The following is a 15,528-nucleotide window of genomic DNA, read 5'->3' as shown; positions in this document are numbered from 1 at the left end:
ATGACATTTTGTACAGATGACGTTTCCTGTACTTAAATAACTGCACACATAAGGGGGCGTTTGCTTCTATTCAGGGGGTGTAGAAAGCTAGATGACAACTTAAGGACAACATAACAGCCACCAATACAGAAGTATAAATTTTCTTCTCTGCTCTCAGATATCCCAAGTGGCAGTTCTGGTGGAGTGTCATATCGTGGTGGCCTATACTCTGGTGGCAGCATTGGGGCTGGATCCATGCCCATCCTTCTCACCAGCTTGTATGATAGCCTGAGGCCAGAGCTTCTGGATGAAGTGAAGGACGTCCTGATTCCTGAGAATCGCCTGATCACGCACCGTGACCGGATAATAGGGAAAGGTCAGACCAAACCAGCAAAAACTGAGCCTTATAAATTGTATTCTATCTAAAGTGACCTAATGGAAGAAATTGCCCCCCCCCCCTAATTAACAACTGCCACCCCCGATGCTTGATGTGACCATTGTTGAGATTGCTAACTGGTTGATGTGAGGGTCCTATAGAAAACGTGAAGGGCTTTTCATGAGGGTTGGTCGAGTTCATGTTTTTTTTTAGGGCTTGGTACAATGCTAATGGGAGCTTTTGTCCTGTGAATGTGTAGTCTTCTCATTGTCCAGAACATGACTTTCATTTTCCTTCTTTTACTCCTTAGGTCATTTCGGAAGTGTTTATCATGGAATGTACATAGATGAGGATGGCCAGGAAATGCACTGTGCTGTCAAGTCCCTCAACAGTAAGGACCACAAGGCTGGGAGGGGTGGCTGTAACAAAACTGGAGTGATTAGCAACCAATCACAGTTCAGCTTTCATATCTTAATGAGGTCTGGTAAAATGAAAAGTAAAGCTGTGTTCTGGCCTCAATCGACTGTATTTCCCCCCAGACACCTCTGGCAGTGGATCACCTCCTGCAGGAACAAAGAACTTGCATATTGAAATCCAACATGTCCAATTCTTTCTCTGTACAAATAGGGGTATCTTCAATGGGAACACCGGCTCAGCATGGCGAGGCACAGCCAGGTAGGAAGATAAAAAAAACTTTAGTCCCAAGATGCAACGCGTTTCACTGCGCTTGCACAGCTTGATGCCTGAAGAAGCTGCGCAAGCGCAGCAAAGCGCGTTGCATCTTAGGATTAAAGTTTTTTACCTTCCTACCTGGTTTTGCCTCGAGTCATTTCTGCACCATGCTGAGCAAGCCTTCCCATTGAAGCTACCCCTATGTTTACATACAACCTAGCTGGAGGGCAGCGGACATCGTTTACACCTACACGTATTAACATTGTTGTGTATGTGGCTACACAACACGTCAGGTTGAGCGGCTTTTATGCTTCTCTTTTACTATTGTGTCCCCTGTTTTAATTACACAATGGAGCGCTCTCATCCTTCCTTTTACAATTCTTTCTTTGACATCTGCCATCAAGAAAGATTCAGGCTACTACTATACCGATGGGATAGTCATTCAGCCCCACATAGTCAGCTGATCTGCATATGGGCCCATTAAAAGAAAATCAGAACAATTGAGCAGCTATATATGTGACTGGAGTATGATGTCATTTAGGTCACAGCTCTGGATGTGACTGGAATAAAAGGTGTGAATGAACAGTAGATGGAGTTTGTCGCTCAGCTGGGTTTCTTGCCTACCATAGGGATCACTGATGTGGAGGAGGTGGAGGAGTTTCTCCGGGAGGGCATCCTGATGAAGGAATTTCATCACCCCCACGTCTTGTCTCTCATTGGAATATTTCTGCCTCGTGAGGGTCTTCCCTTAGTTGCCCTCCCATATATGTCTCACGGAGACCTGAGACACTTCATCCGCAGCGAGGACCGGGTGAGTCCTCTTATTAATGTGCCTGCCCTTTGGAATATGACTGCATCTGGGAGAGGGGAGGTTGTGGTTATAGAGGTGATAATGGGATATGGCCATATATGTCTTTACAGAACCCCACAGTGAAGGATCTGGTCAGCTTTGGTCTGCAGGTTTCCCGAGGAATGGAGTATTTAGCACAGAGGAAGTTTGTGCACAGAGACCTGGCTGCCCGGAACTGTATGTGAGTAAATAACTGGATGAAGCTTAGAGGTCCAGCATCTGTGCCTTACAGAATATTCAGCATTATGCAATATTTATAGAATATAACTACAGTATTTATAATGTTACTACTAAACACTCCTTCACTTTACTGTAGATGCTCTCTAGTTTTAAGTGTGGATTCACTGGGTTGCTAACTTCCTCTGTGTCTTCCAGGCTTGATGAGATGTATAAAGTGAAGGTAGCAGATTTTGGCCTTGCTCGGGATGTGTTTGATAAGGAATATTACAGCGTTCGTCGCCATAAGAATGCACGTCTGCCGGTGAAGTGGATGGCTCTGGAGAGTCTGCAGACTCAGAAATTCACCACCAAGAGTGACGTGGTAAGAGGGCTGGAAAATAAAGAAACTGGAGAGGGTTCAAGTAATACCAGATTATATGAGGCAGTTACTAACCCATTTATGTCATTTTCTTTCCCTTCAGTGGTCTTTTGGTGTGCTGCTGTGGGAGCTAATGACACGAGGTGCCCCCCCATATCCAGATGTGGATCCGTATGACATAACCAGATACCTGTACAGGGGAAGACGTCTCCCACAACCGGAGTATTGCCCAGACCCCCTGTGAGTCTTTTTATCATGACCTGTCTCTTTATGTTAGACTAAACGCTTGATCTTAAAGGGGTACTCCAGTGGAAAACATTTTATTTATTTTTTTAAATCAACTGGTGCCAGAAAGTTAAACTGTTTTTGTAAAACTGCCACTGCAGTTTTGGAGCCAAAGTCAGAAGTGGATCCATAAGGGAGGAGAAGCGCAAGTCCTTTTATATGTCCTATTCCTTTTGAGGGGTACTCTGATGGAAAACAATTTTTTTTTTATTTTTTTTTTATAAAACTGGTGCCAGAAAGTTAAACAAATTTGTATATTATTTCTATTTAAAAATCTTAATCCTTCCAGTACTTATCAGCTGCTGTATGTTCCACAGGAAGTTCTTTTCTTTTTTAATTTATTTTTTGGGGGCTGACCACAGTGCTCTCTGCTGACACCTCTGTCCATGTCTGTCCAGAGCAGAAGAAGTTTTCTATGAGGATTTGCTCCTACTCTGGATAGTTTCTGACATGTACAGAGGTGTCAGCAGAGAGCACTGAGGTCAGACTGAAAAGAAATTCAAAAAGAAAAGAACTTCCTCTGTTGCATACAGCAGCTGATAAGTACTGAAAGAATTAAGATTTTTAAGTAGAAGTAATTGACAAATCTGTTTAACTTTCTGGCACCAGTTTTATAAAAAAATAAAATAAAATATATATATACATATATACATACATATATATATATATATATATATATATATATATATATATATATATATATATATACATATATATATATTTTTTTTCCATCGGAGTACCCCTCAAAAGGAATAGGACATATAAAGGAAGAACTTACGCTTCTCCTCCCTTATGAGTCCACTTCTGACTTTGGCTCCAAAACTGCGGTGGCAGTATTCCAATAACTGCCAGAAAAAAAAAAACAAGTGGAAACTTAGCCTAAAGGAAATGTATTGTCTAGATTTTTGTTCTACTGGTTAGAGCCAGACACTGAAACATGTTTTTTTCTAATCAGTTTTTATTTTCTGATTTGTAAATTTTATATATTTTTTTGTTCATTATTATGGGGATGGCACACTTCCCTAAGCTGCTATTTTTATGCTTTCTTTTTTGCCTGCTCTACTCTTTATACTTCCCAAAGCATCAAATTGGGCCCCAGCTTGAATGTGTAGCTGTGCAGCTTTTGTACTGGCTATATAAGTCTCGATGTATAAAGTCTATATCTGTGATACCCTGCAACAATGTACAAATTATGTGTGAAAGAAAACAGGTTGGCAACTAATCAGTTTGGTACAAAAACAGGTATGTTTATTCAGACTTTAAGACATGTGCTTTCGTGGCGAATCTGTAAGAACTGATGCCGACATGAACAGCATAGCAGGTCCTGCTAAGCTGTTCATGCCGGAGTCCATTCCTATAGCTCCGCCATGGAAACACATATCTTAAAGTCTGAATAAATGTATCTTTTTCTGTACTATCCAAGCAAGGAAAATGTCCAGCAGCTAAGTAAAAACTTCTTGCTTTATTACTATAAATTCCAGGACAATACAGGTACAAAACATTAAACTCTGACGCATTTCACACACTTGCTCACTTAGTCAGAAGCTTTGACTCTAACTAGGTGCACAAATGCGTGAAACGCATCAGATTTACTCCTTTACCTGTATTGTCCAGGAATTTATATTAATAAAGCAAGAAGATTTTACTTTATCCCGGAGTGCTGGACATTTTTCTTGTTTAGATTCTGCTGCTTTGAAGCCGGGGCGGTGCCGGCGGGTACATGGCACAGGTGTGTGGAGTTGGCTGGAGTGGAGCTGTGCTCTACAGTTTCCTGTTTTTGTACTAAACTGGTTGCCAACCTGTTTTCTTTCACACTTGATTTTAAAGATGTGGTCCAAGACCTTTAGCAAAAGAGGATATTACTGGACATATCTGCCAGTATGAAATATACAGCCTACCTCGGAACAACCCCTGAAGCAGAGACGGGATGCTGAGGGATAGATTGAGCGTAGTCTAGCCAGCACATAACATAAGTGGACAATTTTAAATGCTATCTCAACCAAAGACACCTGCCAGCTGCCTTTTACTCAGTTGTACTAAGCAGCCACGCCAAGATTAAAGACAAGCTTTTTTGGGGATCTTCTTAACACTGTGTTATAAATGTCAATTTTTTAGGGGGTTGATTATATGTTGAGTTAAAAAACAAGAAAGAGACTGAGACTGTATTTAGGGGCTAGTAGACGGCCAGAGCTTGGAAAAGGGTGAATAAAATAAACAAGCGAGGTAGGGGGCTACAAAGAAAGGCAGCCTTTGTGCAGTTCACCAAGCAAATTCCAGTGAGCGTAGCCCGGGAGGGAATAAAGAGTTGGTTAGCATAGGAGTAGCAGGAAAGAGATGTTTGAAAAGCTAGTTTTAAGTTTACAGAACCTCAGAAGTTAGGAATGGAGGGAGAGAGTAGCAGAAAGGGTTATATCCGCATGAGAGAGCATAAAGTATAGAGGTAAAGTAGGTAATTTCCCAGCATCATCTAGCAGGGATGGGAGGAGGTGGCATTCTATAGAAGAAGCTAGGTCAGTCTAGTGGCTTGGTAAGATTTTAGAAAATTGGGAATAGATAGACCACCAATTCCCTTATGGTAGTACATAATGAAGCATGGTATTACGAAGATAAAGGACTTGTCAGATGAAACAAAACACTTCAGACTGAAGAGCCCGAAGGTCCATTGGGCATACTGTAATCGGGAGGGTACAAAATAATTAAAGCAGCTTTGGTAGGATTATCATTTTGCCCAACTATATATGGCCTGGCCTTGAAATATGTGAAAGGTTCTGTCTGGCAAGGTCTTCTCTAATAGACTTAAAAAGCAAGTGAAACTTCTGCTTATAAAGAGAGGAAAGAGTACAGGGGATAGAGACTCATAGAGAAGACAAAAAAAGAAGGGTTTAAAGGGGTACGTCATCCCTGAACATCTAATCCCCAATCCAAAGGATAAGGGATAAGATGTCTGATCGCGGGGGTCTGGCTGCTGGGATCCCCCCACACACTATTTCGGTGCCGACATTCCAGCATTCTGAACATTCATGCTCCGAACATTCACGCTCCCTCCATTGATGTCTATGGGAGGGGGCATAACAAGCTACAACAGCCGTCACGCCCCCTCCCATAGACATGAATGAATGGAGGGGCGTGACATCACGACCACGTTCGCCTGAACCCAGCGTTCTGAACATAAATGTTCAGAATGCCGGGGTGGCAGGCAGGAGATCGCGGGGGAGTCTGGCCGCTGGGACATCAGACATCCTATCTCCTATCTAAAGGATAAGATATCCAGGGGCGGAGTACCCCTTTACATCAAAGTAAAGATGATAAAGAGATGTTCAGGATCTTTTAATTGTTACCACCATGCCCAAGATGGCTGAAAAAGGGTCAAAAAGACTAAATAAATTTGGGAGAGACACAATGGTCTAGTAAGTGTGAGAAGAAGGTCATCAGCAAACATATTAGCTTTATGAATAGAGTTATCAATGGTCACCCTAATGATATCAACATTGTTGTGAAGAAAACATGCTTTCCATTGCTAAGGCAAAAAGTGCTGGGAACAAAGGGCAGCTCCGTCGAATCCCTCTTTCAAGAAAGAGTGGAGTAGGGGGAAGAAGAGAATACTTTAAAGTAGGCCATTGGTGTGGATTAGAGGGTAGTTATAACACTAAAAGAATAGGGCCCAGAAAATATACTTTGATTTAATGCATCTTCTTTTTTGACAGCTACACCCTGATGTTGCAGTGCTGGAGTCCACATCCAGAGGAGCGACCAACATTCACCCAGCTAGTCAGTGAGATGGAGGTCATCTCTAACTCCTTGTGGGGCGACCACTACATTAATCTGAACATCACTTACATCAACCTGGACCGTGATCAGTTCTACCCGCCAGCACCACATGGCTCAGAGGACGAGCTAATGAGTGCCATTACTGACGAGGAGGAGGAGGAGGATGATGATGGAGGGGATGGAGCAAATGGAATAAAGTGAGCTTTGTGTGACTCAGGCAGCATGAGTTGGGTGGACGCTCCCTCTTGATTTATTCAAACAAAAAGGACACAAAAGCTCAGGCTCTTCGTAGGATGAAAATTTCCAAACGTGAACAGTAGTGGTGTGGGCAGAGCTTCATCTAAAACAAAGTGGAAGTAATAAGCAACATCCTGCAGCCTCACATTACATTGTTACTTTACATTGTCTTGGGAACTGACAAAATGGCCATAGCCTTGTGTACAGCCTTCTGTGGAGGGTGGCTTTTGCATTGAGCCACATTTTTCCCCCCACTCATGCTGCAAGTAAAATGCAAGCCAGAAGGGACAGTTGAATCCTCACCCTGCTACACACCCCACCCCCAAGCTATTATTCGCAGAGGCCATTTGTGTACAGTAGGTTATTATTTTGTGCTCAAACCATTGTAAATAATTTTCAGTGATTTCAGAGTCTATTGTGGGGGATGATACTTGAATTGTACAGGGCTCTACACTCTGTGTATATATCGCTAACAAAGGGAATATTTTTGTACAAAGATTTAGACCAAGATGCTTTCTTGCCCTCATGTTGAGAAGTGAGAAGATTTGTAAATAAAGGAAATTTTATTTCTTATGTCTGGTGATTAACAATGAAAGAGATCTACAGAACTTGGAGTCCTATGCAGGATTTCACATTAGAGTCAGGCGCTTTAATCAAGTAAAAAAACATGTGGGTTAACTTTTACCTGAGATTCTACTTTGTCATGTGCATTTGCTCCTTCATCATTTGAGCTAAACTATTTGGCTCATTGGCTCAAAAACTGTAGTGGCAGTTCCCCCCCCCCCAAAAAAAAAACTAGGGATGTCCAGATTCCTTTTTTATAATATAAAGACCTGGTCCTGTTAACGGTGTTTGAAGCTTGCTCACGAGCTGAGCGGGATTCAAAACCAGTGGCCGGGCAATGCGGATTGGGCTGAAAGTATAAAAATGATAAAAGTTTGAATCACACCCCCCCCCCCCATTTCTACCTTTTTTGCGTAAATGTCGGAACTATCAGGGCAGAGCTTCAGGCAACACTCCTGATGCAGGCCAAAGCTTCGGGAGCGCTCACTGCCTTGGGCATCCATGACAAGTGTCCTGCAGCTTGCAAGCGGATTAGAGAGGGCAGCTGTCTGAACCACCACTTTTTATTCTACACGGGTAGTTCAGCGGGTGCGGGATCAGGGATTGGAATAGATATCTGGGACATTTGCACAAGTACAAGTACTTGTGCACTTGTCTAGTATCGGTCACGAAAACATCCCAGAAAAAAGAAAATAGAAATAAGCCAGAAAAAAACGTGTGGAAACCTAGCCCTACCCTGTTTTTGGGCTATTGATTTGTCATGCCATTTGTCACAGTTGCTGTTTAGAGACTTTTTATTGCTACTTTGCTTTAGATGCTATTTATAAAATTGTGACGCTATAACATGGTCTGGTTAACATTTTGCTTTGGTCATAAATTTATGATGTGTGATTTGTCGCAAAGCCCTCAATGTGTTTCAAATCTACACCAGCTCCAAGATGTTTTACAAAACTGGCTGTAGTTAGCTTTTGTAAAGTCACACATTTTGTCGCATCTGTTAAAAAAAAATTCAGAATTAGTGGCAGAGGAGGAACCATAAAAAGTGTAGTTTCAAAGAACTGTGTACTAGCCCCATATTTATTACATGCCATGCAATCATTTAATACATTTGGTGCATAAACACATCACCACCATGCAAATTAAAGGTGCAGAAAAATCCTTTACCTACCCCACCCTTGATAAATTTCCAAATAAAGTTCACAAGTCCTAAAAGTAGATAAAGAGAAGGAATTCAAACAAATATTGGACTTGGTAATTTATTTATTGGGAGGAAATGATGTCAAAGTAAAGTGAAAGTAAAGTGATCTTTACTGTGGCAACCACTAGGAAGGCCAAACTGCAACTCCCAGCATGCCCAGACAGCGCAAAGGCTGTCTGGGCATGCTGGGAGTTATAGTTTTGCAACATCTGGAGGGTCACAGTTTGGAGACCACTGTTACAGTGGTGCCCAAACGGCAGCCCTCCAGATGTTGCCAAACTACAATTCTCAGAATGCCTGGACTTCCCAGGCATGCTGGGAGTTGTAGTTCTGTAACATCTGTCCCTTCAGATTTAGCAATTTTCATGAAATTTTTGAAAATTGCTGCTCTACTTTGAAGCCCTCAAATTTTTTCAAAAAGTAAAAATATGTCCATTTTATGATGCCAACATAAAGTGGACATATTGTATTTGTGAAGAAAAATAAAATTTATTGGGAATATGCATTTTCCTTCAAAGAAAGCTTCAAAGTTAGAAAAATGCTACATTTTAAAAAAATGTTATGAAATTTTGGGATCTTTCTCCAAAAAAGGATGCAAGTAACGCCGAAAATTTGCCACCAAAATAAAGTAGAATATGTCACGAAAAAACTCTCAGAATCAGAATATTCGGTAAAAGCGTTTTCGCGTTATTAATTTGTAAAGCGACTGTGGTCAGAATTGCGAAAAAGGGCTCAGTCCTTAAGGTGAAAAAGGGCTGCGTCCTTAAGGGGTTAAAGATACAACACATTTTTATAATACAATACACTGCAGAACATATGTACAGGGGGGGGGGGGGGGGGAAACAGGTGCAAGGGGCCCTGGGGACACTGAAGGAGGCTGCCTGACAGGGCAGCAAGGGCACGGGGTAACATCTCCCGTACTGGGCCACCACACCTTCCTATTTGGCTATCATTCCATTCCTTCATAGGCATGGTATTGTAGATAATAAAGATGTAGCAGTAAGGCTGCTTCACATTGCATCAAGCACTTTAGGGCCCATTCACACCACACTATTGCTGTCCATCTCACCCCTTAACCTGGCCAGGATGAAGGGCGTACATTTACGCCCTGGTCCCGTTAACTGAGTTTAAACCGGAGCGGAGAATGATTAATCCTGGTGGGTCCTGGCTATGGACAGCCAGGACCCATCGATCCCGATCATGCCGATGCCCAGCATGAACCCTTTTTTTAACCCGATCAACTATGATTGTGGCCTCTAAAATGTGGATTAACGGTGCCGGTTAGCTCAGTGGACATCTCGACATCTCGGGTCCTGATCAGTTGAGTGGACGGGGGGAGGGCCCTTACCTGCCTCCTCACTGTCTGATCGGTCTGCTGCTGCTTTCAGCCAGCTATGCAGGCCAGAGCAGCAGAGCACCAATAACACTGATCAATGTTATGCTATGTCATAGCATTGATCAGTATATACAATCAAAAGGTTGCATGGTATAGCCCCCTATGGGGACTAAAAAAAAAGTATAAAAAAAGTTAATTAACCCCTTCATTAAAGGACATCTGCAGCCGTTTAACACTTATCCCCTATCCACAGAATAGTGTTTGATCGCGGGGGGTCCGACCCCTGGGACCCCCCCCCCCCCGCGATCTCCTAAACGGGGCCCCAGCATTAGCGCTCATTGTGAGTTCTAATGCTCTCAGGTCGACGGTTAGGACCCCTCTCCGCTCTGTCCCCATACAGTTCTATGGGAGAGGCACAAACGCACTAACGCTGCTTCCCCGCCTCTCCCATAGAGTTACATGGAGGAGGCATGTTGGCCGCATACTGCGGCAGACACCTCTCCTGCACGGGAGAGCCACGGCAGAGCCGAGGCCCCATGCAGGAGATGTTGGGGGCCCCAGCGGTCGGGCCCCCCGCGATCAAACACTTATCCTGTGGATAGGGGATATGTGTTAAAGGGCTGCAGATGTCCTTCGGTAAAAGTTTAACCCTTTCCCATTTTTGAAATAAAATAATATAATAAAAAATAATCATATGTGGAACCGCAGCATGCGTAAAAGTCTAAACTATTAAATTTAAGGTTAGCTAAACCGCACGGTTGATGGCGTTCACATAAAAAAACAAAAAACAAATACCAAGTCCAAAATTATGCATTTTTGGTCACTTTAGATACCATAAAAAAATAAAAAGCAATCAAAAAGTCCCATCAAAACAAAAATGGTACCGATAAAAACTACAGATCACAGCGCAAAAAAATTAGCCCTCATATAGCCCCGTGTGTGCAAAAATAATAAAGTTATAGGGATTAGAAGATGACAATTTAAAACATTCTTATTGTGGTGCATGTAGTTATCATTTTTTTAAAGTAGTAAAAGAAAATAAAACCTACATAAGGCCCCTTTCACACTACCGTTATCATCGTGTAAAAACCTCCGTCAGATAGTCCTGAAAACGGCCATCAAAATTTTTTTTACATTGAAGTGACGGATGTTCACAAATGACATCCGTTATTGTCTGTTTTTTTTAATGTTCCGTTATGATCCATAATTGCTACTGAGCATGCTCAGTACAGCATCACAACCAGGAAGGCACATGGAAATAAAATAACGGATATAAAATAACGGACTATAATGGATGATATCGGATGGCACATGTCTACTAGTTTTGACGGGCATTCTGTCAAAATAACAATCAGTTATCATCCATTGTATACAGTTATTTCATACATTTTTTCATGACCCGTTATTGCTGAATAACGGGTGTCAGACCTCAATTGGGTATCCTTGTAACCGTATGGACCTACAGAATAAAGATAAGGTGTCAAAAACGGAAGCCCCCAAAAGTTACAAAATGGCGTTTGTTTTTTTGTTTCACCCCACAAAGATATATATTTTTTGGTTTTACGGTAGATTTTGTTATTAAATGATTGATGCAAAAAAATATATATATAGGTCTGTAGGTGCAAAATTGAAAGCGTTATAATTTTAAGAAGGGGGAAAAACGAAAATGCAAAAACAAAAATTTGCCTGGTCCTTAAGGTCAAAAAGGGCTTTGTCTTTAAGTGGTTAAGGACACAGCCAATTTTCATAATTTTTCCTCCTCTCCTTCTGAGAGCCATAACTCTTTCATTTTGCCATCCAAAGACCCATTCTAGGGCTTATTTTTTGCGCGACCAAAACAATATTATTTTGAGAGAATTGAAAAAAACACAATTTTGCAGTTTTGGGTGTTTTGTTTTTACGCAGTGCACTTTACGGTAAAAATAACACATTCTATTTATTCCGCGGGTCAATACAGTTAAACTGATACCCATGTTTATATAGTTGGGGGGGGGGGGGGCAGAAATGATGCCGTCCCTGTGGGTAACCCTGCGTGTCTGTTTATAGGAGAATACACAGTGTATTTCCTGTTGTCAGATCAATCGGATAAAAATGATCTGTGCACTGGCAACATGTTTATTTAACCCTTTAAGAACACTATTTTAATTTTTTTGTTTTTCTTTTTTCTTTCTCATCTTTTAACCCCTTAAGGACTCAGCCCTTTTTCACCTTAAGGACCCTTTTTTGCAATTCTGACCACTGTCACATTAACCGCTTAACGACCAAGGACGTATATTTACGTCCTTGGCTGGCTCCCACGATATAACGCAGGGTCACGCGGTGACCCCGCGTTATATCGGGTCGGTCCCAGCATGTATCTGAAGCCGGGACCCAGGGCTCAAAGCACCCAGGTGTTTGACGACTTTTCAGTAAAGTTGGATGTGTAAATGAATTAATTTTACATTTTTGCAAGGGGTTATAGGAGAAAATGCCACCCAAAATTTGTATCGACATCTCTTCTGAGTATGGAAATACCCCATGTGTGGACATCAAGTGCACTGCTGGTGCACTACAATGCTCAGAAGAGAAAAAAGTCACATTTGGCTTTTGGAAAGAAAATTTAGCTGAAATGGTTTTTGGGGGCATGTCGCATTTAGGAAGCCCCTATGGTGCCCGGAAAAAAAACACATGGCATACTATTTTGGAAACTACACCCCTCAAGGAACGTAACAAGGGGTACAGTGAGCCTTAAGACCCCACAGGTGTTTGACAAATTTCCGCTAAAGTTAGATAGGAAAATGATAAATTAGACTTTTTTCACAAAAATTTTACCCCAAATTTTTCATTTTCACAAGGGGTAATTGGAGAAAAAGCCTCCCAAAATGTGTAACCCAACTTCTTCTGAGTATGGAAATACCCCATATGTGGATGTAAATTGCTCTGTGGGCGAACTACAATGCTCAGAAGAGAAGGAGCGCCATTGAGCGTTTGGTGAGAGAATTTGGTTGGAATAGAAGTTGGGGGCCAGAATTTAATAAGAGGTGCAGTGAACATTTACACTCCACTTGCGTTTAACAGGTCTTTGAAACAGTGGGCTGTGCAAATGAAAAATTGTATATTTTATATTCACGGACCACTGTTCCAAAAATCTGTCAGACACCTGTGGGGTGTAAATGCTCACTGTACCCCTAATTACATTACATGATGTGTGTAGTTTCCAAAATGGGGTCACATGTGGGGGGGGGGGGGGGGGCGGGGGTCCACTGTTCTGGCACTATGGGGGCTTTGTAAACACACATGGCCTTCAATTTCGGACACATTCTCTCTCCAAAATCCCAATGGCGCTCCTTCTCTTCTGAGCATTGTAGTTCGCCCGCAGAGCACTTTACATCCACATATGGGGTATGTTCTTACTCAGAAGAAATGGGGCTACAAATTTTGGGGGGCTTTTTTCCTATTCTCCCTTGTGAAAATGAAAAATGTAGGGTAACACCAGCATTTTAGTGAAAAAAAAAATTTTTTTTTCATTTTTACATCCAATTTTAACAAAAATTTGTCAAATACCTGTGGGGTGTTAGGCTCACTATACCCCTTGTTACATTCCGTGAGGGGTGTAGTTTCCGAAATGGGGTCACATCTGGGTATTTGTTTTTCGTTTATGTCAGAACTGCTCTAAAATCAGCCACCCCTGTGCAAATCACAGTGTACATAGTGTGCTCTCACTCCTGAGCCTTGTTGTGCGTCCGTAGAACATTTTACGCCCACATATGGAGTATTCAGGAGAAATTGCGTTACAAATTTTGGGGGTCTTTTTTTCCTTTTACCGCTTGTGTAAATTAAAAGTATGGGGCAACACCAGCATGTTAGTGTAAAAATTAGGGACCCCCTTGGCGATATGCCGGGATGACTGCTGAACGATTTCAGCAGGCATCCCGGTCCGGCTAGTGGCGGGGACCGGAGAAAGGCAGGGCAGTGCGTACCTTAAGGACTCAGAAATGGGGCATATGGGTATGCCCTGCGTCCTTAAGTGTTTAAGAGACATAACATAATGCCTTTTAATAAATCTGGCACATCTGATGCTGCCCATTTGGCAGTCTTATAAATCTGTTAGTTCGGAACTGTTTCGATTTCAGCTAAAAATTGTGTAAATTTAAAGGACATCTGTAGTGCAAAGGCAGCGCATAGGGGGCACAGGTCAGGTACCAGCAGCGGGGAATGGAGCACTATAATAGTGCACAGGGGGGACAGGTCTCTCCATTCTCCGCTGCTCCTCTCTGTCAGATACGGAGGTGAGCAGCAGGGAATGGAATGGCATGTCCCTGCTGTGTGCTGTGACAGTGCTAGAAAATGAGAAGATAACTGGGCAGCAGGCAGGGGGGGGGGGGGAAATCATACATATACACATGGGGGGAATAAAATGAATATACTTAAAGGGGAATGTGATTATACATTAATGCACACTGAAGTTTAAAAACACCGCAGGGAGCCCTGAATGGCTCCTCAGTACCAGCCATTCAGGGCTCCCAGTGGGGTTTTTAAACTTCAGTGTGTGTGTGTGTGTGTGTGGGGGGGCATATATATATATATATATATATATGCGCTGTGGGGGGCAATACCTATATAAATGCGCTGCAGGGGGCAAGATATATAGAAGCGCTTCTATTTGAAAACCCCGCCGGGAGCCCTGAATGGCTACATTGTACAACGCTGGGGAGTGGAGCATGCCGCCCCCTCCCCTGTTTAATAACTTCTAATCGCAGCCCCGCTGCGATCAACCCCTCAGCCCCTGGACTACAGCCCCCCCTCATGGAACAACCCCCCTCATTGAACACTAATGTAGCCTCCCCAGCCACCGGCAGACTCTTGCAGCAGGGGAATTACTACTCCCATCATAGAAACAAGTCTGTTCCATGATGGGAGTAGTAGTAGTCCCTCAGCACTTCAGGACTTTGCTGATGTCACCTCTTCTGAGCATGCTCAGAAGTAATAATGGATATTATAAACCAGGAGCAAACGGATAACATAAAGGCTCATCCGTTTGCATAGACTTCAATGTTAAAAATAACGGCCATTAATTTACCCGTTTCTTGTGGCGGAAGAAAAATTAGTGCATGTGCCGGTTTTTCTTCTGTCACAAATAACATCCGTTATTCATGATGGACTATAACGGGTCATAACGGATAATCAAAAAATCCCTTAGACTTTAATGGGATTTTGTAACAGCCATTTAACATCTGTTTTTAAGGCTTTTCTAACCGAAGTTTATAATGGGTCTTTTAACGAAGCAACTTTATAGTGTGAAAGGTGCCTAAAAATTATTTAAAAAATAATAAAGTAATAAAAATGAATGCATCCCCCCTTGATAAAAGTTCCCCCCTCCCCCCCCCCCCATTTTTAAAAATAAAATAATGTCAACAAAAATAAATGTAAACATATGTGGTATCGCCGTGTGGGTAAATGTCCAAACTAGTTAAATATAACATTAATTAAACCGCACAGTGAATGGGATAGACATAAAAAATAGCAAAGTCAAGAATATTTGGCCACTTCATGTACCAGAAAAAAATTAAGAAAAAGCGATAAAAAAGCCCCATCAAAACAAAAATAATACCAATAAAAACTACAGATCATGGCACAAAAAAAATGTCCCTCAAAAAGCCCCATATAGGAAAAAATAAAAGTGTTGTAGAAGTCAGAAGAGGGCACTTTTCAGGCATACTAATTTTCCTACAAATAGTTATCATTT

The 15,528-nt window shown here is 42.1% G+C and overlaps 1 protein-coding gene across 4 annotated transcripts in view; it reads left to right on the top strand.

Annotated features, from left to right (window-relative positions):
* The window catches only part of MST1R (macrophage stimulating 1 receptor), a 53,717-nt gene extending 46,478 nt beyond the window's left edge, over positions 1-7,239 (top strand). For all 4 annotated transcript variants that reach the window (XM_056525210.1, XM_056525209.1, XM_056525207.1 and 1 more), the window contains exons 16-22: positions 158-355; positions 666-746; positions 1,657-1,838; positions 1,949-2,058; positions 2,253-2,418; positions 2,519-2,655; positions 6,405-7,239. In XM_056525210.1, the coding sequence (XP_056381185.1) occupies positions 158-355; positions 666-746; positions 1,657-1,838; positions 1,949-2,058; positions 2,253-2,418; positions 2,519-2,655; positions 6,405-6,669 (1,139 nt within the window). In that variant the 3' untranslated portion in view covers positions 6,670-7,239. The remainder of the gene's footprint in view (positions 1-157; positions 356-665; positions 747-1,656; positions 1,839-1,948; positions 2,059-2,252; positions 2,419-2,518; positions 2,656-6,404) is intronic.
* The last annotated feature ends 8,289 nt before the right edge of the window (positions 7,240-15,528 follow it).

The sequence above is a fragment of the Hyla sarda genome, chromosome 6 (genome assembly GCF_029499605.1).
Source record: "Hyla sarda isolate aHylSar1 chromosome 6, aHylSar1.hap1, whole genome shotgun sequence".
NCBI classification, from domain to species: domain Eukaryota; kingdom Metazoa; phylum Chordata; class Amphibia; order Anura; family Hylidae; genus Hyla; species Hyla sarda.
This window is presented reverse-complemented; position numbering and strand designations above follow the sequence as displayed.